This window comes from Petromyzon marinus, chromosome 21, assembly GCF_048934315.1.
Source record: "Petromyzon marinus isolate PM22_M1 ecotype Great Lakes invasive population chromosome 21, UKy_Petmar_22M1.pri1.0, whole genome shotgun sequence".
Lineage (NCBI taxonomy): Eukaryota > Metazoa > Chordata > Hyperoartia > Petromyzontiformes > Petromyzontidae > Petromyzon > Petromyzon marinus.
In genome coordinates, this window is record NC_133687.1 from 1,390,387 (window position 1) to 1,415,295 (window position 24,909).

Here is a 24,909-nt window from a genome sequence, read left to right on the forward strand (position 1 = left end):
GCAGTGGAACCAGCGAGAGAGCTGTTACAACAAGGTTATAGCTATTCTTGGTTCTTTCGGTAAAGTCACCACGTAGAAGGGAAACAATAAAATAAGAAAAATATAAAACAATAAAATTCTCACAACGTTTCGACTGCAACACAAGCAATCATCATCAGGTGTGAAAACCACAGCAAGAAAATTTTAAAAAGTGGTGGTTTTTTTAACGTTAGCACTACGGCGAGCGATTTGGCAATTATTCAGATGGACGAGTCCATCTATGTTCGGAAAAGAGGAGGGGGGAGAACATAGATGGACTCGTCCATCTGAATAACTGCCAAATCACTCTCCGTGGTGCTAACGTGAAAAAACCGCCACTTTTTTACATTTTCTTGCTGTGGTTTTCACACCTGATGATTGCTTGTGTTGCAGTCGAAACGTCGTGAGATTTTTATTGGTTTATTATTTATTATTTTATTGTTTCTCTTCTACGTGACTTTACCGAAAGAACCAAGAATACGTAGGCTTATATCTAACAACCATAAGACAATTTAGATTCAAGTTATCAGGCCAACTCCGCACTTGTGGTAAGTCTGGACATTTCGTCAGCCTTTGACACCGTCAACCACTCGCTCCTTATTTCCGTAATCTCCCTCCCTAATCCCTCTCTCCCTAATCTCCCCCATTAACACAACTGACGTGCTGGCGTCCGTGGATGGAATTCCTTTCCAGCTCAGACCCCGCTTGCTTGCCCATCGCCACATATATAACCTCTTGTTGTAACAGCTCTCTCGCTGGTTCAGCAGTTCCACAACTGGATTATTTTTTTTTCCGCCCGAGGACGACCGCTTGTGTTGCGATCGAAACGTCGTGATGTTATATTATTTTTCTTTTGTTTGATTTTTCTACCTACGTGACTTTACCGAAAGAACCAAAGAGTATATATATAGAGCACAGTACCCACTTCACGTCTCCACGTGAAACATTCTTATCCAGAATTTTAGTAATTTTACCCAAAAAATACTAGTTATTTTTAAAAATGAATCTTCGAAAAACCGTTGTAGAAAAATACTAGTTATTTTTTTTTAAATACGTCAGTCGTTTTAAAATACTTTTTCTAAGGTATATTTTCACGTATCCCATAAGCCACACGTCCTTCTGGCAATGCATTTGCTCAGCATTGGTTCGTATGTACTGTACGTTGAACTTCTTTCGAACCGTACGTAGCCAACCGTGCTAATCGGAGGTGTGGGACAACCAACTAAACACAAAAGGCAGTTCTAAAGAAATGAGTTTTCAATTGAAACGATTTAAAAGTGCATAGCTCTAGTGGCTTCCTAATATCGGAAGAGCGTTCCAGGCGCATCTGAAACCGCGCGATGTGGTGGCTGTCTTTATTCGATAGCCAAAAGCCGCTGCGATGTTGACCGGAGTTCACGTGGTGGTTTATGCTCCTTGACGAGATCAGCGATATATTGTGGTTCATTTGTGGCAAGCACTTTGTGTGTTATGAGTGCGACCTTCAACGCCAACAAAACCCTGCACTTGTTTCGACATTCGGTGTCTAATCATCCTTCAGGGCACTGCTTGAGTGAACTTGTCAGATGTCTGTAGGCAAAGACCCTCCTCCCTCTCCCTGTTATATATGGGCACTGAAGACACATAGCAAAGAAGATGTTTTACCGGTTTTAACATCAATGAGTACACTTTCTTTTGCGGATACATTCACCGTAGTCAACAACACGATGTTGAACAAAGCCAACGAGTTGATCACTAAACGAGCCATGGGGACGATTCCGACAAAGTGGGACGCCCACAGCGTGGATGGAGGAATCCGCTCATGTGCAGGGATCGTTCGTGGGAGGAGGGTGAAGCCTTCAGCCATCCAGCAGTGGATTGATCGTGGCTCATGATGGCGACGACGATGCCACGTCAACCGCATAGACGCGCTGCAGTGACAGATAACACGCGGTTATTGAAGGAAACATCGCAACTTAGTGAAAATTTGAATAGGTCATTTTCAAACATCTCGAACGGCTGAACCATTTGTCGCTGTGCGCGAGCATTCCCGTAAAAAAAACATTACACAACCCTTGCCGCTGCTGCTGCACGCAAACTTTGCATAAAGACTTCCAGCAAATAGAGTGGTGACCCCTCCCTGCCCTGCCTCGAGTGCACAGAAAGACTGAGTGGCTGGTCAACAACTGCTGCAGATGTCTAAGCTGGGAGCAGGCAGCTAGAAACTAAACTAAAACATTTTTTTTTATTTTACCAAGGCCAACTGGGCTGCTATATAGCTCTTCTTCAGAAGCGACCTATCTATCAAAAATGATAGCTCAACGACATTGATAGCAAATACTCTAAACGCGTGTTTCTAAATGTGGAGGAAAAAACCGGAGGACCCGGAGAAAAATCCACGTGACCACGGGGAGAGAAACACGCAAACTCCAAATATACAGCAGCAGGCGTCAGAGTCAGGATCGAAACCACGACCTCCTGTAGACCAGGCAAGGTAGTTAACATCTCGCCACCGTGCCGCCAAAGCTCAATGTGAGCCTGCGCATAATTCTAGATTTGAAGCTTTCGTGACTGCAAGGATGAATACTTTTTGATTTTTTTCGGTAAAGTCACGTAGGTAAAAAAATAAATATTTTTTCGGTAAAGTCACGTAGGTAAAAAATATTTAATTACAATTTTTACCTACGTGACTTTACCGAAAAAACCAAAGAGTATGAGCCTGCGCAGGTGGTGGTGGAGGCTACCTCTTGGTGACCCTGATGCAAAGTGATGTTCTAGTTAAATGTTTACGTGCAATTCTATTGAGGGACCAGTGTGTTGTCTTGGTGTGGTCTGGGATAGTTTTGTTGTTTTGTTTGTCTTGAAAAATGTGCAGGAATTGATGTAGTTATGCCATTTGAACTTATACATATTTTTAGTGACTTGCTTACATTTATATTCTTAGCTCTTTCGGTAAAGTCACGTTGAAGGGAAACAATAAAATAATACAATATATATTAAACAATAAAAATTCTCACGACGTTTCGACCATAAAACGTCGTGAGAATTTTTATTGTTTTATATATATTTTATTATTTTATTGTTTCCCTTCAACGTGACTTTACCGAAAGAGCTAAGAATATGAATTACTGCAGTCACGAAAGCTTTAAATCAAAATTTGCTTACATTTCTTTTACTTTGCACTTTTGTCGTTTTTGTTGTATTTTAACTTTCTGACCCACCCCTCTGGACATCTGTGAATAAAGATTTTGATTCTGACCCGAGGTGAAACACGGACTACGGGGATCTCCCCAGGACGATAGACTGTGGTGGTCGCAGCAGCAGACAGGACTCAACCTCGCATTGGTCCTTCCACCCAACCACTCACAGCTTCCATTCACCCACTCGTTCAACAAACGCCGTTCACCACTATGGTGGTGACGTCACGGCGTTTGTAAGCCAGGCTAGGTGCACGTTGAAGCCACGTGAAGTGTCGAAGGCTCTCTGGCAGGTCACGGGACAGACCCAGGTGTTATTGGTTAACTGAGACGACTGGCATCTGCCACCCACTGTGCCAACTCGCTGCGTTTTATCCGCCCGTCGTTCCGCTCATTGTGAGCGTCGCTCCTCTGGTTTTTGTTGAAGAGGCGACTCCCTCTGAACTGCTCAGCAGCTTCCTTCACGAGCCTCCTCAATAGGGGCCGATCTTGACACCGCTGTCATCGGCAAATTCACTCAGCTCCACGTGCTCCTGTGCCACATCAGTCCATCTCTTTCTCGCCCATCCCGTGCCCGTTTAGTCCGCTCTATCCGGCCGAACAGAAGGTGCTTGGGCATGCGGTGGCTGGGCATGCGGGCTACGTGACCCAGCCAACGCAGCCTCCCCTGCCGGAGGAGCTCAACGATTAAGGGGACTGTGTCCCAAATCTTTCAGGATCCTTGAATTCTTCACCCACCCGATCTATAGCCAACGAACGTCATTCGCCACTCCGTGACGGCGACGTCACCGCGACGCCCGTGCCAAGTCAGGTGCACTTTGAGCCACTCTTTGACCCACCAACCTAGCATGACATAATGACGCACTGAAACACGTCGGCTTAGGCTGTTGATAAAGCACAATGTCGTAATAGGACGCTCTGGGGCGCGGATCATTCGCGTGGAAACTACGTCATCACGCACCGCTTTAATCTCCGCCCCCCCTCCCCGCAGAAAGACATTCAAGACGTCGGCCCGCACGCCAGACCGCACGGTGCACGCCGTGACGTCACCCTCAACATGAGGCTCTGTGGCGTCACCACTAACGCCACGTGCGCCACGACGCCCTCGCGCGTTCCTTACCAACTCGAGGTGACATGACGTCATCTCTCAGCCCCGCCTCCCGACAGGAAGCCGCCGCCTTTGCACCCCCCCACCCCTCTCCCCATAACCACCGGACCAAGTTGTCGTGTCACAGTTCGAATCCCCCCCCCTCCCCTCAAGCCATGATGATGAAGGCTCTGAGAGACCACGAAGACGACGGCGATGAGGAGGATGAGGCGGATGAGGTGTTCGCCGCCGCAGTCGCCGCGTCCACCACCGCCGCCGCCTCCGGCCCGGCCGCGGTCCCCGGGCGCTCTACCCCGCGGCCCGCCAGCCTGGCCTTCTCCCGGGTCGGGTTCGAGCCCCAGGGCGGGCCCGGCGCCGCCGTGAGGGTGCCGGAGTCTCCCCCGGGGTACCCCGGCCGCGACGGCGAGAAGGAGCCGCTCCTGGCCGCCTCGCCCGCGGGGGACCTCAGGGGACGGTGGGTGCACCTAGTCTGGCACAAGCGTGGCGGTGACGTCATTGTGTGTGTCTGTGTGTGGCTTCGCCTTTAGAGGGTGTGGCGTGTGTGTGAGCATACATGTGTGTGAGTGTCTATGGGTGCACCAAGCCTGGCACGAGTGTGGTGGTGACATGAATGTGTGTGTGCTGTCGGCCTTTACAGGTGCTGGCGAGAGCACTTGCTCCAACAGTCTTAAGGCTGTACGGGATACCTTTGTCTTTGTGTATGAGTGTCAAAAGGTGCACCTAGCCTGGTATGAGTGTGGCGGTGACGTCACTGTGTGTGTGTATATCACTCACAGACACTCATACACAATCACGTGTCCGTGATTGTGAATGCGTGTCTGTGAGTGAACCTAGCCTGGCACAAGCGCGGTAGTGGTGCCTGAGCATGTGTACACGTGGTCATTTTTTTGTTAACACAGTCGCTGAGCAAAGGCCCAGAGTCCCAAAGCGTCAAATGGCCAGTAAACAGGCAGCACTATCAAAGATGTAACAGATAAAGAAGAATCGGTGAGGTTCAGGGGAACAGTAGTAACCATGGCAGTAGTAGTGATACAAAAGTTAAGTGTAGGAATAGGTTTTACCCTTTTAACTGGCACAAAAACTGACACCTTTATTCAAGGCATCATGTTTTTGTGCCAGTTAAAAGGGTAAAACCTATTCCTATATCTTGTTTCTGGCAAAGGAGGTCTCATAATGTAAAAGTTAAGTGGTTGAGTGGATGGGTGCGTGAATGGGTGGGCAAGTGAGTGGATAAGAGTGTGTATTAGTCGGCGAGTGAGTGAATGGGTGAGTGTGCGACTGAGTGAGTGGTTAAATGAATGAGTGGGCGAGTGAAGTGAATGGGTGATTGGGCGAGTGACTGAGTGAGTGTGTGCATGAATGAGTGGGTGAGTGAGAGTGTTGTTGTGGCCTGCAGTGCGGTGTTGCTGATGGTTGAGAATACGTTGTGGTGGATGAAGTCCAGTGTGAGAACAGAATCAGAATATTTATACTGGAGGAATCCGATGAGCTGTACAGCTCTTTTTCACAGATGTCCTTTAGGGGCGGGTCACAACTCACAACGTTACAAAAATAAACAATACAGAAACACGATAGGAGTGCAAAGTATAGGAAAGGTAAACAAATCACTAAAAGAATATCCAAATGAAACTTAACTTTTATTTTACCAGTTCAAGCCCACTGAGCTTTTAGCTTCTTTTTCTGAAGCGACCTGGCCACAAATGATAGCTCAATAAAGTGGCTTATCATGTGGAAATGTATAGCAGCCAAATAATCTTAATAATCTAAAGGCATGTTTCTAAATGTGGAAGGAAAAACTGGAGGACCCAGTGGAAAAATCCACATGACCACGAGGAGAGAGAACACACAAACTCCAAATATACAACAGGCATGGGGGTTGGGATTGAACCCGTGACCTCCTGGTCTTGCGGGGTCCTGTGGAGGTGCTCCCAGAGCGCGCCTGCTCACTTCGATGCCTCCATCCGGCAGGGACGGCCAGCTGTGCCCTACAAGTCCCTACCACCACCACTACCTTCACCACCACCACCACCGGCGCGACTCCCCCTCGTCTCCGCACACTTCCGCCGCCCCCGACCCTTTCAACGCGTTCCCGCGCGACCAGCAGTTCTCGGAAGTGGTGTGCAGCGTGGAGCGCGCCATGGAGGCCGGCGTGGAGCCGCAGAGGATCTCGCAGGGCTCCAGCGGCAGCTACTTTGTGCGAGATCTGTCAGGGGTGAGAGGTCGCGGGGCAGCGGTTGGGGACACTACTAAAGATCCCGCGTATAGCCTCCACAGACTATTGGGGGCAAGTGCTGTTAACGACCCTCTTATGAAGACCGCCCACTGCCAGCACCACACCTGGCCACCTTTCTCTCTGTAGTGATGATGTTTACACATTGCACCAGTTAATCATTTGAGGCTGGGTTGACCTAGGGGAGGCCCAGGACCAGTTAAAATATTTGCCACTGTTATTGGTCATAAGTGGGAATCGAACTCGCATCGCCGGGTTTGCAGTGCAGCGCACTAACTTCTACACTACCGCCCACCACATATACATATCATACGCACACCTATACAAGACAAAGTTCCCCCGTATAGCCTTTATAGACTGTTGTGGGCAAGTGCTGTTAATGAGCCTCATATAAAGGCTGTTCACTGCACACGATGGGGTGGGTGATCAGCGCCATGCCCGGCCGCCTTTCGCTCTCCAGTGCCGGTGTTTATACAACGCATCAGGTAATCATTTGAGATGGAGTTGGCCTAAGGGAGGCCCAGGACCGGTTCATATATTCGTCACTGGTGTGGCTGCACCACCGTTCCCTACATATACATACACACACTACACACATCTACACCACACAAACACGAATATACATACACATGTATGGCACACAGAGACACACACATGTACACATGGACCCACATAAAGACACACACACACTACCACATCCCTCCACCACAGTGCCCCGCTCCCCCCAGGAATCGAATTTGGGTTGCCTGGTTTTCAACGCAGATCGTTAACCACTGTGCTACCATTCCCCTCAGCCTCCTCTGAGGGGTTGCAGAACAGATGTCAACAAAAACACACAGATCATTCCCTTGATTTTACTCTACTTGCTTACTCAGGAAAGTCTCAAAAAATTTCAGGGGGGTCCTGCCAAGTGTTTTTTTACAGTCGCGAGGCGAGGTTGCTTCTTTGTATAACCTGATTTGAGTATCTTGTGGGTAGCTTTTGATCATTGGGGATGTTTTGGTCCAATACCAACGACATTGTACATCTTTTTTTTGCTATGGGAGGAACCTGGAGAAACTGGGGAATCCCATGCAGAACAGAGGGGGAGAGAGGAGAGAGAACATACACAAACTCCATGTAGATAGACGCCCGAGCCAGGAAACAATCCCTGGGTCCTTGTTGCTGCAGGGCGCGAATGTCACCACCTGGCCCCCATTGAGGATTGTTGTCTCTGCATGCGCAACACCGTGCGCAGAAGTCCGTGGGGGTGTTCAAGCCCAAGTCTGAGGAGCCATATGGGCAGCTCAACCCCAAGTGGACCAAATGGCTGCAGAAGCTGTGCTGCCCCTGCTGCTTCGGCCGGGACTGCCTGGTGCTCAACCAGGGCTACCTATCCGAGGCAGGCGCCAGCCTCGTCGACTCCACGCTCGGCCTCAACATTGTGCCCAAGACCAAGGTGCGGAGATACACGGCGGGTAGTGGCGAGGGGGGAGCCGGGGGGTGGACACGGTGGTGGGGTGAGGGGGGGGAGACGTTGACTGGAACACACACACATGGACACACAAAGATCCCCCGTATAGCCTCAACAGGCTGTCGAGGCAAGTGCTGATAGCGAGCAGCACCTAATGAAGGCTGTAATGGCACACGAGGGGGTGGGCGGCCAACGCCACGGCCGGTCGCCCATGTCTTTCCAGTGGTGATGTTTACACATTGCACCAGGTACTAATTTTAGGCTGAGTCGACCTAGGAGAGGCCCAGGACCGGTTCAGATAATAGTCACCGGTGTTGGCCATGAGCGGGAATCGAACTCGGGTCACCGGGTTCATAGTGCAGCACGTTCACTGCTACACTACTGCTCTCCACACGAATAAAGATAAAGATCCCCCATATAGCCTTAACAGACTGTAGGGGCAAGTGCTGTTAGCGAGCACCTATGAAGGCCGGTAACGGTACACGAGGGGGTGGGTGGCCAGCACCACGCCCGACCGCCTTTGTCTCCCTAGTGGCAATGTTTACACACTGTACCAGGTACTCATTTGAGGCTGAGTCGACCTAGGGGAGGCCCGGGACCGGTTAATATAATCGTCACTGGTGTTGGCCGTGAGCGGGAATCGAACCCGTGTCGCCAGGTTCGTAGCGCAGCACGCTAACTGCTACACTACCGCTCCCCACAAACACACGGATACACACACAGGGACAGACATGGGGACAAACAGGGGGACAAACAGGGGGACATGGAGATGGGGGAAGTGGTAGAGAAGGAGGTCGCGTGTCCCCTGTGCAGCAGCTGCAGGATCTGGCGGAGTGCAGAGGAGTTGGTAGCGCTGAGGTATGGTGGTGGTGGGGGGGGGTGGTGTGGTGGTGGTGGTGGCGGTAGTATCAACGACTTGGGCTACGATGTCATCTTTATCTTGGTGGAAAACACGGAGGTGAGCAAGTAGGGATAATAAAGGGACTAATGGGAACATGGGGAGACACCGGGTGATGGAGGAGGGATGGGGGATAGAGAGGAGATGGATCGAGGACTTGGTTGTGGTGGTGGGATATGTCGGTGGTATGGCTGGAGAGTGAGGCATTTCACTACAGTTGTGATTGTGGTGGTGGCGTGTGCAGGTGGTTTGGCTAGCGAACGAGGCGTTTCACTACGGTTGTGGTGGTTATGGTGGTGGTAGTTGCGGTGATTGGTGGTGGTAGTTGCGGTGATTGGTGGTGGTGGCGTGTGCAGGTATTGTGACTAGCGAGTGAGTTTCATTACGGTTGTTGTGGTGGTAGGTGCAGATGGTGTGGCCACCATGCGAGGCGTTTCACTACGGTTTGTGGTATTTGTTGTGTTGGTGGCGTGTGCAGGTGGTGTGGCTAGCGAGTGAGGCGTTTCACTACGGAGCCATCGACCGCGCCAAGTCACGTGGCAAGAAGCTGGCGCTGGAACGAGTGCCGGAGATCGGACGCAGATTCCACAGAATCGGCCTTCCGCCTAAGGTATGTGCGTGTCACCACCCTGTAGTGGTGAATTATGTCATTGTTGTTATGTGTGTGTATAGGGAGTGGTAGAGTAGCGGTTACCGCGCTGCGCTACGAACCCGGCCTCCCCTGGGTAAACTCTGCCTCAAATGAATACCTGGTGTGTTTGTGTAAAACATTGCCACTCGGGAGACTAAGGCGGCCGGGCTTTTTTACTGGCCACCCACCCCCTCATGTGCCTTCCCGGCCTGTATAGGTGCTCGATAATAGTACTTGCCCCAACTGTCTTTTAAGGCTATAGGGGGGATCCTTGTCTTTGTTTCATGATTTTGTGGGCAGCAGTGGCTTCGTGGTTAGTGCGCTGTGCTACAAACCAAGTGACGTGAGTTCGATGCTCACGATCAGTGTAAAATATTTGAACTGATCCTGCGCCTCCCCTCGGTCAACTCAATCTTAAATAACTACCTGGTGCGCTGCATAAAATCAGCAGAGGGGATACAAAGGCGGCCGGGTGTAGTGTTGGCTACCCACCTCGTGTGCCATGTTGGCTTTCATATGTGCTCGCTGAATAGTACTTGTGGCAACAGTCTTTTAAAGGCTACACGGGGGATCTTTAACTTTGTGATTTTATATTCGTGTGTGAAATTTGCATGTGAGTGTGAAAGTGTATGTGTATGTGTGTACAGTGGGGAGCAGTAGTGTAGCGGTTAACACACTGTGCTACGAACCTGGTGACCCGAGTTTCCCGCCGATGGCCAACACCAGTGACGATTATCTGAACCAGTTCTGGGGCTCCCCTAGGTCGACTCGGCCTCATTTGAGCACCTGGTGTGGTGTTTAAACAGCTGCTGGGGAGACAAAGGTGTTTCGGCCTTCATAGGGGCTACTCGCTAACAGCACTTGCCCCAACAGTCTGTTAAGGCTATATGGGGGGGGGGGGTGGGTCTTTGTCTATGTGAGTAGGTAGGCTCTCTGCAGCTGTTCGTGGAGGGCTATAAGGATGCCGAGGATTGGCTGCGACGCTTCGAGGTGGAGCCCTTGCCAGAGAACACCAACAAGCAGCTGCAGCTGGAGTTCGAGAAGCTCGTGTGCCTCGACTATATCATCCGCAACACCGGTGCGGTCGCCACCATCGCACTTATAACGACACGCAGCGGTGGCACACAGCGGTGACACACAGCGGTGAAACACAGTGGGGACACATAGCGGTGGCACACAGCGGTGATACACAGCGGTGACACACTCACACCGACAAGCAGTCGTGGCACACAGCGGTGACACATTAGTGGTGACACATAGCGGTGACACACAGTGAGGACACAGCGGTAACACACAGAGGTCACACACAGCACTCGCACCAACACGCAGTTGTGGCACACAGTTTGGACACACAGCAGTGACACACAGCGGTGACACACAGCACTCGCACCGACACGCAGTCGTGGCACACATTGGGGACACATAGCGGTGACACATAGCGGTGACACATAGCGGTGACACATAGCGGTAACACAGCGGTCACACAGCACTCGCATAATATGCAGCGGTGGCACACAGCAGTGATGCACAACACTCATGTGGACACAACAGTGACACAGTATTGACAGACATTACTCATAGGGACACACGAAAATGACATAGTAGTGACACAACTCTTGCATAGACACACAGCAGTGACACATAGCGGTGGCACACGTGTAACAGACAACACTCATATGGACACATCAGTGACACACAGGAGTGGCACACAATCCTCACACGGACACAGCAGTGACACGTTATTATTTATTGTTATTGTGCTTGTTTATCCAGCAAAGCATCACGGAGTCTCATCACTCTTTTTCTGAGGGGTCCTGCCAGGTTTTTTCAGTAGACCGTGATGATGCTGCGGTGTTGTACTTTAATCCCAATTGAGTAATTTAACACTGACATAGCAGCAAGACATGACACCGACATAACACTGACATACAGTACTGACACGAACCCATAGCCGCTAACACTGACCCGTTTAAATTCTCGTTGTGATGGTGTGAATGGTGGCTGCCGCTGCCGGTGTCAGACCGTGGCAATGACAACTGGCTCATTAAGTATGAACCTCGCAAGGAGACGGACAAGGACACGGAGCAGGTGAGCGAGTCATGCGCACGAGGGGAGTCTCCCTGTCTGTGTGTGTCTCCGCGCCCGTGTGTGTACTCGTGTGGGGAGCGGTAGTCAAGCGGTAAGCACATTGCGCTTCCAACCTGGGGCGCGCAAGTTCAATTCCTGCTTACAGCCAACATTGGTGTAGATTATCTGAACCGGTTCTGGGCCTCCCTTAGGTAGACCACCTACCCCTCATATCGTGCTGGCCTTCATAAATCCTCACTAACAGCACTTGCCCGAACAGTCTGTTGAGGCTATACGGGCTTTTTGCCTTGTGTGTTTATTGTAGCGTAGCGGCTAGCGCGCTGTGCTTCAAACCTGGCGACCCAAGTTCGATTCCTGCTCACGGCAGAACATCAGTGACGATTTTCTGAACCAGTCCCGAGCCTCTCCTAGGTCGATTCAGCCTGAAATTAATACTTGGGTGCAGTGTGTAAACATCACCACTGGGGAGACAAAGGCGACCGGGAGTGGTGCTGGCCACCCACCCACCCCCTCATGTGCTGTGCCAACCTTCATAGGTGCTGCTCGCTAACAGCACTTGCCCCAACGGTCTGTTAAGGCTATACGGGGGATCTTTGTCTTGTACCCGTGCGTGCGGCCACACAGGAGGCTGTGGAGCGGGAGCCGGCCGTGAGAATCGCGGCGATTGACAACGGCCTTGCGTTTCCCTTCAAGCATCCGGACTCGTGGCGAGCGTGTGAGTGTCTCACTTGGCTCTCCCGTCTACCTCACCTAGCTCTCTCTCTCTCTCTGCTCCCATCTCCTCTCCCAGCTCACCCGGTCCACGCAGTAGGGGAGCAACACTTTCCCACCCACCCAGCCTGCCACACAAGAGTAATGTTCGTCACATGAGCTGGAATTCAGCCAAATGAAGTGTATAATGTGATGGGTGTGTTTTTTTTCTTGTGTGATCATTGGTGACCGGGCTGATGCCATCAACTCATTCCACTTCAGTACTCAGTTTAATCACGTCGGTCTATGCGAGTCTGTGGGTCTCTATTAAACTGAACGATTAAACTATTTATTTTTATTAAGTAAGGCCCACAGAGCTGCTATATCGCTATTTTTCAGAAGTGACCTGGCCACAAATGATAACTCAAGGAAGTGGCTTATCGTGTGGAAATTTATGGCAGCCAAATACCCTAAACGCACGTTTCTAAATGTGGAGGGAAAAATCCGATTTGGGGAAAATATCTAATTGCGATTTTGCTGACCGATATTGCGATTTGATTTGCGATTAAATTTTTTAAAGTCAAGCTTCAGTTCAATATTCACTGTGTAATAGATTTAAAACGTGATGGAGCGTTACCACATGATACCATCAAAATATGAACTGCTGTATATATTCTAATGCAAGTGGAGTGGCTTCAACTGAGTCGCAGATGTACTTCTTGGAGGCAACACATTTATTTACACCAACACATTAACACAAAGGGGTTACTGCCCAATCTTGATTTGAAGCTTTTGTGACTGCAGGAATCCATACTCTTTGGTTCTTTCGGTAAAGTCATGTAGGTAGAAAAATAAAATAAAAAATAATATATTATGACGTTTCAATCACAACACAAGCGGTCGTCCTCAGGCGGAAAAAAAAAATCCAGCAGTGGAACTGCTGAACCAGCGAGAGAGCTGTTACAACAAGAGGTTAAATATGTGGCGATGGGCAAGCAAGCGGGGTCTGAGCTGGAAAGGAATTCCATCCCCCGACGCAAGCACGTCAGTTGTGTTAATGGGGGAGCTTAGAAAGAGAGATATTAGGGAGAGAGATTAGCATGAAATGAGCTTCCGTCGCAGCATAAGAGTATCGTCTCCGCATATGCGCACAAGAGCAGTGTTAATGGGAGATTAGCACTATGTTGATGGGAGAGATTAGGGGGATTAGCAAGTTAATTTCACGTCTGTGTGTAACACAAGCTGCGGTGCTGCCAACTGCGCTGTGAGAGGCAAGCGTGTCCACGCAAGAGAACCACCGTAACGGTAGTCGCGCCAGTGAGACACACAGCCCATCACACAGCCGGAACCATCGATACATCGAGGCGAAAGGAGCAGAGGTGGCCATTTTAGTGAGACCCCAGCCCGTTAATGCAGAGGCACCTACCAGGGCAATGCAACTCAGAGAGTCGGAGATAACAGCCAACGGCAAGGAAGAATGGAAGCACCACAGCAAGTTACGACTTTGCTTGGTTAATAACGTCCTTCCAATGATTGCTCAGCTTATACCTATCTTCTCGGTTGAAATTGTCTCCGTTTTTTTTATATCTGGATGGCTTCATGGATAAATCTTTGCTGGTAGCCCGAAGATTTGCAGAGTACCTTGGTCTCGGAAAAAACAATATTGTGCGAGCCCACTGCGTTATCACAATGATCAGCCATGGCAGAGGTATTGGTTCTGCCGTGTTTCAAATCTGCCTTGTGTTCATGAACACGGTCCGAGACATGTCGTTTCGTTTCCCCAATGTAACTGCTGCCGCAGACACAACTTAGTATGTCGACACCAGGGTATTGCATGTTAGGAATGACATCCTTCACGGATGGGATCAAATCACGGATTTTGTGTACTGTATTGAATCGGACCTGGATCTTGTGTTTGTTTAAGATTTTGGAAATATTTTTGGTAACACCTGCTATGTATGGCAAGGTGATGGTTTTGATTGGGTCCTCAGATGGTTGTCTCCCCATGGTTGGAGATACAGCTTTGCGGATTGTGCGGTCTGAGTATCCATTAATCTTGAGGGCTTGGTGTACGTGCTCCAGTTCACTGGCAAGGTGGCGTTGGTCAGAGATGCAGCGGGCCCTAAGGTGTAGTGTTTTGATGAGGGAGCTCTTCTGGGCATAATGGTGGTGGGAGTTGGGCTTTAGATAGGAATCCGTGTGGGTGGCTTTCCTGTAGATGGAATGTCCCAATGAGCCATCAGGCCTCTTCTTGATCAAAACATCCAGGAATGGTAGTTTGCCATCATTTTCCACTTCCATGGTGAATTTGATGGATGGGTGTATGGAAATGATGTGGTTGAAAAATTGGTTCAGTGCTGGCTGGCCATGTGGTTAGATGACGAAAGTGTCATCCACGTATCTCTTCCACAGGGAAGGACGTAGAGTGGATGTTAGGATGGCATCTGTTTCAAATTTCTCCATGAAAACATTCGCTACCACTGGTGATAAGGGAGAACCCATAGGGGTCCCTTCATTTTGTTTGTAGAATGTACCATTTCAGATGAAGTAAGTGTTGGTAAGGCAGTGCCTCACCAAAGTTGGTACATCTTGATTCAGTCCCTGTTGGACCAGGTCTTCAATGATTGCTATGGTGTCAGGTACAGGTACCTTGGTTAACAGAGAGACTACATCGAAGCTGACAAGCAAATCATCTGGAGACAGTGAAATGTCCTTGATTAGAGAAACCAAGTGAGCTGAATTAAGTACTGCTGAGGTGGTCATGCCCGTGAATGGAAGCAGGGCCTCAGACAGAAATCAGGCCAGTTTGTAGGTAGGTGAGTTGATGGTAGAAACGATAGGATGGAGTGGAGGTACCTTCTTTATGGATTTTTGGAAGGCCATACAATCTGGGTGGTCTAGCCGCCGAAGGTTTTAGAGAGAGCTGTTCGGTCGGTTCGATTAGAGATGTTGGGTTTTGTAGCCAGGCAGTTGGTAGGATCTTTGTTTATTTTGGTATAACTGCCATCATTATGAAGTATTATATATATATTCTTAGCTCTTTCGGTAAAGTCACGTTGAAGGGAAACAATAAAATATATATAAAACAATAAAAATTCTCACGACGTTTCGACCATAACGCAAACGGTCATGAGAATTTGTATTGTTTTATATATATTTTATTATTTTATTGTTTCCCTTCAATGTGACTTTACCGAAAGAGCTAAGAATATGAATTACTGCAGTCACGAAAGTTTTAAATCAAAATCATTATGAAGGTCCTGGATTTTGTTGTATGTGGTTTTATCCATGATGACCGTGGCATTGCCCTTGTCAGCTGAAAGGATGACAATGTCATCTATCTTTTTCAATTGAGCGAGTTCAGAGCGGCCGTCCCTGCTGGGTTAGTGCCCCTTTACCAGATAACCTATGGTGGTGGACCACCAGGCTAACTACGCTAGTTACTGGGAGTAGCTACAATGGACAGGACCCTGGCTTGGGTCCTCGTCCACGTGTTGGTGACTTCTTCTCTTGGACGTAGAACGTAGATCGTAGATCTTCAGATGACAACAGCAACACTGAGCCCCGGTCCCTGTGGGGACCTGGTTTATATGCTCCCGGGTCGTGGCTGGCCCCGCCCTTGGCCACGACCACCTTCGAGAAACCTCTTGTCGTTTCTCGACCCTTCCGGTAGGATCTCACCCTGACACGTAACTACCCTCTAGCCCCTGCCCGGGCCCCTGTGCAGATCTTACTTGTCACGTGCCTTCCAGGGTCAACCAGAGTGCCATGGCCTAGGGGAACCTCATCCCATGGTTGACACTCTTACACTCCCTCCTGTAGGAGTCAGGGTTGCACGCCACGCGTGGTGCCACTTCGCTATCCCAGCGCTCACCGAGCCCCCTCTAGGGCTGGTACTACATCCACCTACGTGGTGCCCGCAATGACTGCATCGCACGGCGTGCCTCGCTCGAGCCGGCATTTATTCAGCGACATTCACAATGTCGCTACATACATGATGTCCGCGATGTGAGTACATCGCACGCCGTGCCTCTCTCGGGCCGGCACCACACAGTGACATCTGAGATGTCACTACACAAAGATGATCACTTAAAATATATTAATTGCTTCCAACATGTATTTATTAAAAAGTTTTAATTAAAATAGAACAATCTAACATAGAACAATTGTTAAGTTAAATCAATAAAGTTATAATAAAAAAGTAAACAATTCCAATAAGAAAGTAATAGGACTTTTCAAATCGCGATTTCGATTTATCATTCAGCCCTACACTGCACTACGATCCCACCGACCAGAGTTCGATTCCCGTTCATGGCCAACACCAGTGATAATTATCTGAACCGGTCCTGGGCCTCCCCTAGGACGACTAGGCCTCAAATCAGTACCTGGAGTAGTGTGTAAACATCATGACAGGGGAGACAAAGGTGGTCGGGCGTGGTGTTGGCCACCCACCCCCATCGTGTGCCGTTTCGGCCTTCATAAGTGCTACTCAGCAACAGCACTTGCCCCAATTTTCTGTTCAAGTCTATACAGGGGATCATTGTTTTGGAGGTCGTGGAAGGCGGAGCAGTTAGTGAGTGTTCAGCGTTTTTAGTTGTTGTAGCGTCTTTTCTTAGCATTTTGTCCGCGTGTGTTGTTTTTTTTGTTAGCGTGCTTTTGTTAGTGTGTGTTGTCCACTAACACACGTGTCTTTGTTTTTAAATTATGTTTGTGTGTGCGTACATGTGGGTTTAATGTGGAGTATTTTACACTGCAATACAGTAGTGTACAGTACACTGTGGTACAGTAGTGTACAGTTCACCGTGGCACAGTAGTGTACAGTACATTGTGGTACAGTGGTGTACAGTACACTGTGGTGCAGTAGTGTACAGTACACTGCGGTACAGTAGTGTGCAGTGCACTGGTGCAGCGGTGTACAGTACACTGTGGTACAGTAGTGTACAGTACTGCTGTGTGTTGGAAGATATTGTGGTATAATGTAGTATGTATCGTGTAGTGTGTGTCTAGTGTAGCATGTGTAGGTTGTAGTGTAGTGCGAGGCTGAAATAATGTTGAGGTGAATTTTAGTAGGAGTGAATAGGGGGTGAGGTGAGGCTGAATTTAGTGTGAGTAGGGGTGTGTAGATAAACATGAGTGGACGGATACAGGCAAGGGTGATAAATCGGATGTCATCTATGACATCCACTTACAAGTTCTGGCTAAGGTCGCCCCTCGGTATAGAGTTATCCTGTTGTGTAACTTTAATGCCAAAGTCACAATGCAGGCACTTTGGCCGGAGTGAAAGGAAGGCACAGGCCAGATCAACTCAGTAATGGCACATCTACACAACATAGATGCACGCCGCTTCCTGTGAGTGGCTGGCTGATGTGCCATCCGTTGTAGAAGTGCCAAGGGTCATCCAGAGAGGCTGAGGCCAGGAAAAGTGCCCAGCAGAGATGACCTCTCAAGTGAATTGCTGAGGGTGGCGTTTGTTTGCACGATACACCGACTCTGGCACAAGCACAGTGGTGATGTCACCACCACTTCGTGGAGGACGGCAGTTGTTGTAAACGTGTATTTTTGTGCGCATGTGTATATGCTCTTGTATTTGTGTACACGTGTGTATATACACGTGTTTTTGTGTATATATAAATAAATATGTGTATTTGTGTACGTGTTTGTACACGTGTGTAATACAGATATATTTACGTACACGCGTGTATTTGTGTGTTCACGTGTATTATACAGATTTCTGTGCACCTAGCCTGGCACCGGTGGTAAATGGCGGGTATTGGTATTATACAGATGTATAAGTACACGTGTGTATGTGTACACGTGTATGTGTAGATCCGTTCTACTGGGCGTGGCTGCCCCAGGCCAAGGTTCCCTTCTCTCAGGACACGTGTGACCTCGTGCTGCCAAAGATCTCTGACATGAACTTTGTGCAGGACCTGGTGGAGGATCTCTACGAGCTGTTCAAGGCACGCACATCCCAGCGGTGGCACAATGACACTGACGCAGTGACACAGTGACATTGACACGATAACACTGACACAGTGACACCGACACAGTGACACCGACACAGTGACACTGACACAATGAGATTGACACAATGAGATTGACACAATGACACTGACACAATGACACTGACACAGTGACACTGACACCGTGACACTGACACAGTAACACTGACACAGTGACACTGACACGATAACACTGACACAGTGCGACTGGCACAGTGACACAGTGAGACTGACACGATAACAATAACACAGTAACACTGACACAGTGACATTGACACGATAACACTACAAGGGGCTGTAATTCATAATAATTACGACGATGCTGTGATAATTAATCATGTTTGTGTGTGCGTGCTGCTCGATGCTGTAGGAAGACAAAGGATTCGACCGAACAACTTTTGAGAAGCAGATGTCGGTCATGAGAGGACAGGTGAGGGCAGACTGCCAAACTTACGCGCACATCAGCTGCCGCTCGCCACTTGGTGGTGGTGATGTCATCACAGACAGCGATTTGTGCCAGGCTAGGTGCACGTTGAGGCTATCGCGTGAAGTGTGGAAGGTTCACTGGCTGGCGGTCACAGGGCAGACTCGGGTGTGTTATGGGTTGGATGACTGCGCTTCCCACTGTGCCAACTTGTGGCATTTTAGCTGCCCGGCGCTCCGCTTAGTGTGGATGCTCTACACCCTCCCGTGTTGCTGGAGGGTGACTGCTTACAGTTTTACAGCAGCATCCTTCATGAGCCTCCACAGAGGCTGATTTAATCACCGCTGGTGTACTGGTTATTGCCAAGTCTCAATCGGCTCGAACATCTTTCTGTACTGCATCAGTCCATCTCTTCTCTAATCCGTTCTGCATCTGTTTAGCCTCCTCTATCCAGCCAAACGGAAGCTGCTTCTTACCTCTACAAAGATCCCCTGTGTAGCCTGAACAGACTGTAGGGGCAAGTGCTGGTAACGAGCACCTATGAAGGCCAGATTGGCACACAAAGGGGTGGTAGTAGGTCCAGAACTACTCTTGGCTGCCGCTATCTCTTCAGTGCTCATGTTTTACACTGCACACGGGTACTCATTTAAGACTAAATAGACCTAGGGGGTGCCCAGGACCAGTTCAGATATTTGCCGGGTTCATAGTGCAGCGTGCCAACCGCTACGCCACACGCACACACACTCATACGCGCACACCATCTCTCTTCAACCGTCACTCCCCTCCTCCTCTTCCGCGTTGTCACCGCGTTCCCCGTGCTGTCGGCAGATCCTGAACCTGACGCAGGCTCTGCGCGACGGACGCTCCCCGCTGCAGCTGGTGGGGATGCCATGCGTGCTCATCGAGCGCAGTGCCGGTAGCGCCGGGAGTGGCACGGGGGGCTCGCGCATCCGCACACTCAGCGACGCCTTCACACAGACCTTCAACAGCCGCAAGCCGTTCTTCTCGTCGTGGTGATGTGCCGCACGACCGTCAATGGCGTGACGCCACGGGAGCCGTGCGGGATGGGTGTGACGCCACGGGGAGTGGTGACCTTACGGGGAGTGATGCCGTGGGAGTGTGTGATTCTACGGGGAATGTGTGATGCCATGGGACGGTGTGGAGCCGCGCGGGAGTGTGTGATGCCATGGAATGTGTGATGCCATGGAAGGATGTGACGCCATGGGGAGTGATTCCATGGGAGGGTGTGATGCCATAGGGAGTGTTATTTCACGGGGGATGTATTTGGGAGAGGGTGACTGGTGGTGGCATCTGTCCTCCAGCGGTGAGATGGCTTCGTCTGGGATCGTTCGGCCATCACTAGTGGAATGATTACATTAATTGGCTTCACCTGAAATGAGTTCAGCGATCTCAGACCGCAACCATGAAGCGAAACGGCTTTAATCTGAGAACGGGGTCGTTCAGCGATTGACAGGCAAGATCGTGAAAGTGATATCGAATAATCCAAAGTAATCACCGGAGAGAGGTCGTTTGGCAAAGTCACTTTATCAGAAACCAGTTAGTTCCTGCGATCACGAGGCAGGTAGCTTTGGCGATGTATTTACCTTAAACGCATCTGCCGAGCCATTACTGGAACGGTCGCAAGGACGGTCATTCGCTCGTCACTGGAGCACGGTTAATGTGCAACATCACGGTCATCCCACACCAGGTCGCCATGCGCCGCGGGAAGGGATGTCGTTGGCGGAGGGAGCTCCTCGTTAAGGGTGCCCGCCCAGCCGGCATGCACTGGGGGGCGGCCGGTAGCAACCCGGCACTCGGCCGGCACCACGCGCGCGCGCTCTGCACGAGCCCTGCAGTTCACCATTCGGCGCGCGCGCTTAAAAACGCCAACCCATTTATCTTCTCGTTTTTTATTTGTACAAATGTTTGATCAAAAGTGTGTTATTTTTCGTTATTATTGCGGTATGTTGCCGTATTATATTAGATGTAGCAGGTGGCCAGATGTTTTGCTTTTTTTTGGTTTAGCCATCGGTAATGTCACTGTGGAGTAGTTAAGTTGAGGTTGGCGTTAAGTCTAGGGACATGTGCTAAAGGTAGACCAATGTTAAGCCGAATTAGGACCAATTATACCTACAACATGGATAATGCACCACGTACGCAGTAGATTAGGCTACAAACCCCTAATTGACGTTTGCCTTTGTGTAGCGAGGGTGAAGACGCAGAGTGTGTTGTCTGTCATTGCTTCTCAAAGGAACCTGTTTACTTCCAGACGTGCTCGTGGTCACGCAGGCACCGAGTCGCTGGCCCTTCGACGAGTAAGGAGAGGATAACTGAAAGAACGGGCTTGCACAAAGACATTCATTTTGAAGCACGGATAATCCGTCCAAAGGATAATTAAGAGCTGACCGCACGTGGTTCACAACGGACCTGATGCGTGACGCAAGGACCAATCGTTATCGTCGTATGCGGATCAGGCCAGCAGCAATTTCCTCCCAGCTACTGGATGAATTGTCGCAGTATTTAGGATCTTCGATTCGGGGAATCGATTATTTTATTTTTCCTCTGTCCGTAACTTCTCGTTTGTTCTGTCCGGGAACGATTGCCCCCCTCCGTCGCATTGGTTCAGTTCCATTTCTTTCCATCGGTCGAAAACGCGGCGTAAACCATTGGGGCAAAATAACTTTTCAGAGCCCGATGGGTGTGTCGCGTGTGGTGGGGTTAATGTGGGAACTCTCGCCTCTTCAAACATTGTCGGGCCAACGTCACGGAGGAGGCCGCATACCAGGGGCTCTCTAGAGCTTCTTCGAGTGGAGGCGCTTTCGCCAGCAGTGGTGTGGGCAGGCAATTGCAGGCTGCGTTTTGACATCTTTTACATTTATTTAGCCTGGGTGAGGGCCTGTTGGGAGTCGTCACCATCCCGATCATTAGCCACGATAAATAATCAACTGCTTGGTTGCAGGTGCCCCCCCCCATTCCTTTGCCATTTTTCAGTTTTGCAATGCAACAATCCGTCTTGCTGCCTCGCCGCAAGTATGTTTCTTCTGTCTGTCTCCACGGTGGTGGACGTTAACGCTTGGGCCTGTTCCCTCCTTTGGCTGCTACTCGGTCATTAAGACTCGACCCCCGGCCTTCATTCCTGCCCAATTCCACTTTACTTTTCTGTCACCATGGCGTCATTAACTTGCGGTGGGGTGGGCCTTGCCTGGCGTAATAAACCGCAGCAGGTTGTGACGGCAACCCAGTGGCATCGGTGAGCGGAGCTGCGCCGTGCTGATGAATATGCGACGGCGAAACCATGGCGAAGCCACGTCGTTTTCTGAAGAAAATATTCTTAAAGCCAGTATACAAGAGCACTGTACCTGAGGTGCGGTTTAGATTTACACAGACGCCTCTGTAATTATTGTTTTTTTTTATATTTTAACCGGCGTAAGTCCTGTGAAAGCAGCCCAGCTGCAACCAACGATCCTGTGCGATGCGCGTGATGTGTGTAAGCGCGCACTCACTGGTGGCTTAGCTGTTGAGTGCGTAGGCAGTGCAACTGCACCGGGGCCCAGGTGCCAGAATCCGAAGAGGATGGGGGGTGGAGGGGGGATTGGACAAAAGTGTGCCAGCGTCATGGTTCAAAATTAATCCAGATTTTTTTAAGTGATTACAAAATTGCTTAATAGGGTAAAACCACATAGCTGCATCGCCCCCCCCCCTACTCTGGCAGTATAATGCTGACTTAGTAGGTCGGTGCTGTGCACACTACCACGTCGGGACAGCTGCCACTAGGGGCAGGGGGAGGGGGTCCCCTTGGCTATATTGCAGCAAGGCGTTGGAATGTTTGAGATGAGCTGTGATGCAAGACACTGAGTTGCTGTGAAGCGGTGTGCCACTAAACACACAAAACACGTGCCCTTGCACCAGGGTCCATGCCCTTGCACCAAGGTCCTTGCCAACAACATGGCACCACTGATGTTATTACTCTGGTGGTGGAAGTACTTGTTGGGGTGGGGTGACTTGAATATCGACGGGAAGAGGAGAGGGCGACTCAGGTCTCTTTGGGGTTGCCGTATACGTTTACGTGGGTGGGGAGCGGTTGTATTGCGGTGAGCATACTGCGCTACAAATCTAGCGACCCAGGTTCGATTCTTGCTCACGGCTGGTCATGGGCCTCCCCTAGATCGACTCAGCCTCAAATGAGTACCTCCTGCGGTGTGTAAAAACATCGCCACTGGGAAGACAAAGGATCTTTATCTTTGGGGGGGGGGGGGGGAAGTCGCCGTTCACATAACGATGCCAAAGTGTTCAGTTTGTCACGACTAGTGCCTGCCGTTTCCAGCCGAGAGTCTGGGTCGAAAAACTGGGACGAGAATTGTTGGGTTTCAAGTCCCACCCCGTGGTGAAACTTCACTGACGGCTGTGGGTTGGGTGGATGGGAACAATTGGTGGCCTTGGAACCCGTCAGTCACTCATTGCTGTGTTTCCTTTGAAGTTAGGGCTCATTTTCTCTCTGGATTGGTCGCCGGTCGCTGGTAGACTGGAGCATTGTGCACGCGACTAGTAGTAGTAGCCATAGCGAGAGGCTTTGATCGATGTGGTGTTCCATGTGCAGATATATAATTTAGGGCAGACCCAGCTGAAATTAAACCCTGCATTGTCGTAAGCAGACTGACGTGCACATGTTACTTTTTTTAGGAACGTTAACCCAGTTACGTATTCATCGGCAGGAACCCGTTTCCACACAAATGAGAGCCAACCAACGTTTCTCAATCAGCCGGGACGTCTTGAAGAGATTCGCACGGCTGCAAATTGTATGCAGATAACGCATGGATTCCAATTGTGCTTGTGACAGTCTATTTCGTTCACCATTGGTCGAGCCCAATCCACTGCTGGATGAACGCCTTCTAAAGCTTTCACCATTTCTCATGCTCCGCGATGGAATGATTTATCGAGATCCGAGCGAGTCGGTTTCATCCGCGGCGAACGAACTCGAGAGGACTGGCCCACTTTTAATCTTTTAGCTGCCACTCCGTCCTTAGTCTCGACCGCCGGCCATCACCCCTTGTGGTGACGTGCCCTGCACAGAGGCCATGGATTTAATTGCAAGGTTACATCTATCGGCTAAACTACTTGCGATGGGAACAAAGCCAGTGACTGCACAAAGCAAAGAGCATCATTGTAGAGCAAAGTTAAGTTCTTAAGTTAATTCGGCCCGACCGAACCGTGGGCGTTATTAATTCACATTCGAGGACTGGCACGCGGCAAGTCCACTATTATTCAGTGGTGAGAAGTGCCACTCGGAAGGCGAGGCTCTCCGCTATGAATCTTAAGACCCCCCCCCCCCGGGTCCTATGTTCCATGTGTGTCAGTGTGCGGGCACAGGCGTGTGTATCTGCACAGGTGCATATTGGGGCGTGCACGAATGTTTACACGAGAGTGTGGTGGAGTAATTGTTAAGATGTCAAAAATATCAATATTTGCCATGAGATGACTTTTGTGGGTTCCTATTTGCCAATGAAATAAAGGCGTATTGAAAGAAACCTGCTGGTCCCTCGCAGAATGACCGGATTGTAAGACGCAACCCAATAAAGTTCTACAAATGTGTCTCGTATAACTACCGGATTATAAGGGGAAAGAGCGGGGACATTGAGAACACAGCCCTGAATTTCAATTTAAAGCTTTCGTGACTACAAGGATTCATCTTCTTTGGTTCTTTCGGTAAAGTCACGTAGAATGAGAATAAAATAATAAAATAACAAAAATTCTCACGACGTTTCGGCCACAACGCAAGCGGCCGTCTTCAGGTGAAAGGTACAGAACTGTCGGGACGACAGAGCTTCAATGAACGATGTTAAGATTCGTAGCGACTTTTAAGCTGGTTGGGAGAAGTGAGGCACCTTGACAAAGGGGTTTACATATCAAATAGCTGAGGTATTAGCTTGTGACTGGTCACAGAAATGGCTATGTTAAAGTCAAAACCACAGAGGCAACTAGTAATTTAGCATTGAAATAGCTAAGGGATTAGCTTTTGCAAATAGCTGAGTGATTAGCTTGTGACTGGTCACAGAAATGGCTATGTTAATCCCTTAGCTATTTCAATGCTAAATTACTAGTTGCCTCTGTGGATGTGTAGGTTTTGACTTTAACATAGCCATTTCCGTGACCAGTCACAAGCTAATCCCTCGGCTATTGATATGTAAACCCCC

General features: G+C 49.6%; 1 protein-coding gene and 1 long non-coding RNA gene across 2 annotated transcripts; one reads left to right on the forward strand and one right to left on the reverse strand.

Annotated features, from left to right (window-relative positions):
• Nucleotides 1-1,653: 1,653 nt before the first annotated feature.
• Nucleotides 1,654-4,377, reverse strand: LOC142925517 (uncharacterized). The gene is made up of 2 exons (XR_012942463.1): nt 4,315-4,377; nt 1,654-1,928 (listed from the first exon to the last, which is right to left on the reverse strand). It is a non-coding gene; the product is annotated as an uncharacterized LOC142925517 (long non-coding RNA).
• Nucleotides 4,209-24,243, forward strand: PI4K2B (phosphatidylinositol 4-kinase type 2 beta). The gene is made up of 10 exons (XM_032958415.2): nt 4,209-4,756; nt 6,271-6,514; nt 7,770-7,970; nt 9,362-9,493; nt 10,439-10,592; nt 11,535-11,602; nt 12,227-12,317; nt 18,119-18,252; nt 18,665-18,724; nt 19,547-24,243. Exons 1-10 carry the CDS (start codon nt 4,329-4,331, stop codon nt 19,733-19,735), a joined length of 1,701 nt encoding a protein of 566 aa, XP_032814306.1. The 5' UTR covers nt 4,209-4,328; the 3' UTR covers nt 19,736-24,243.
• The last annotated feature ends 666 nt before the right edge of the window (nt 24,244-24,909 follow it).

Coding starts and splice junctions, on each gene's coding strand:
- PI4K2B (XM_032958415.2), top strand. CDS start 4,329: ATGACGTCATCTCTCAGCCCCGCCTCCCGACAGGAAGCCGCCGCCTTT. Junction 10,593..11,534: donor CTATATCATCCGCAACACCG/GTGCGGTCGCCA, acceptor TGCCGGTGTCAG/ACCGTGGCAATGACAACTGG. Junction 18,725..19,546: donor TGTCGGTCATGAGAGGACAG/GTGAGGGCAGAC, acceptor TGCTGTCGGCAG/ATCCTGAACCTGACGCAGGC.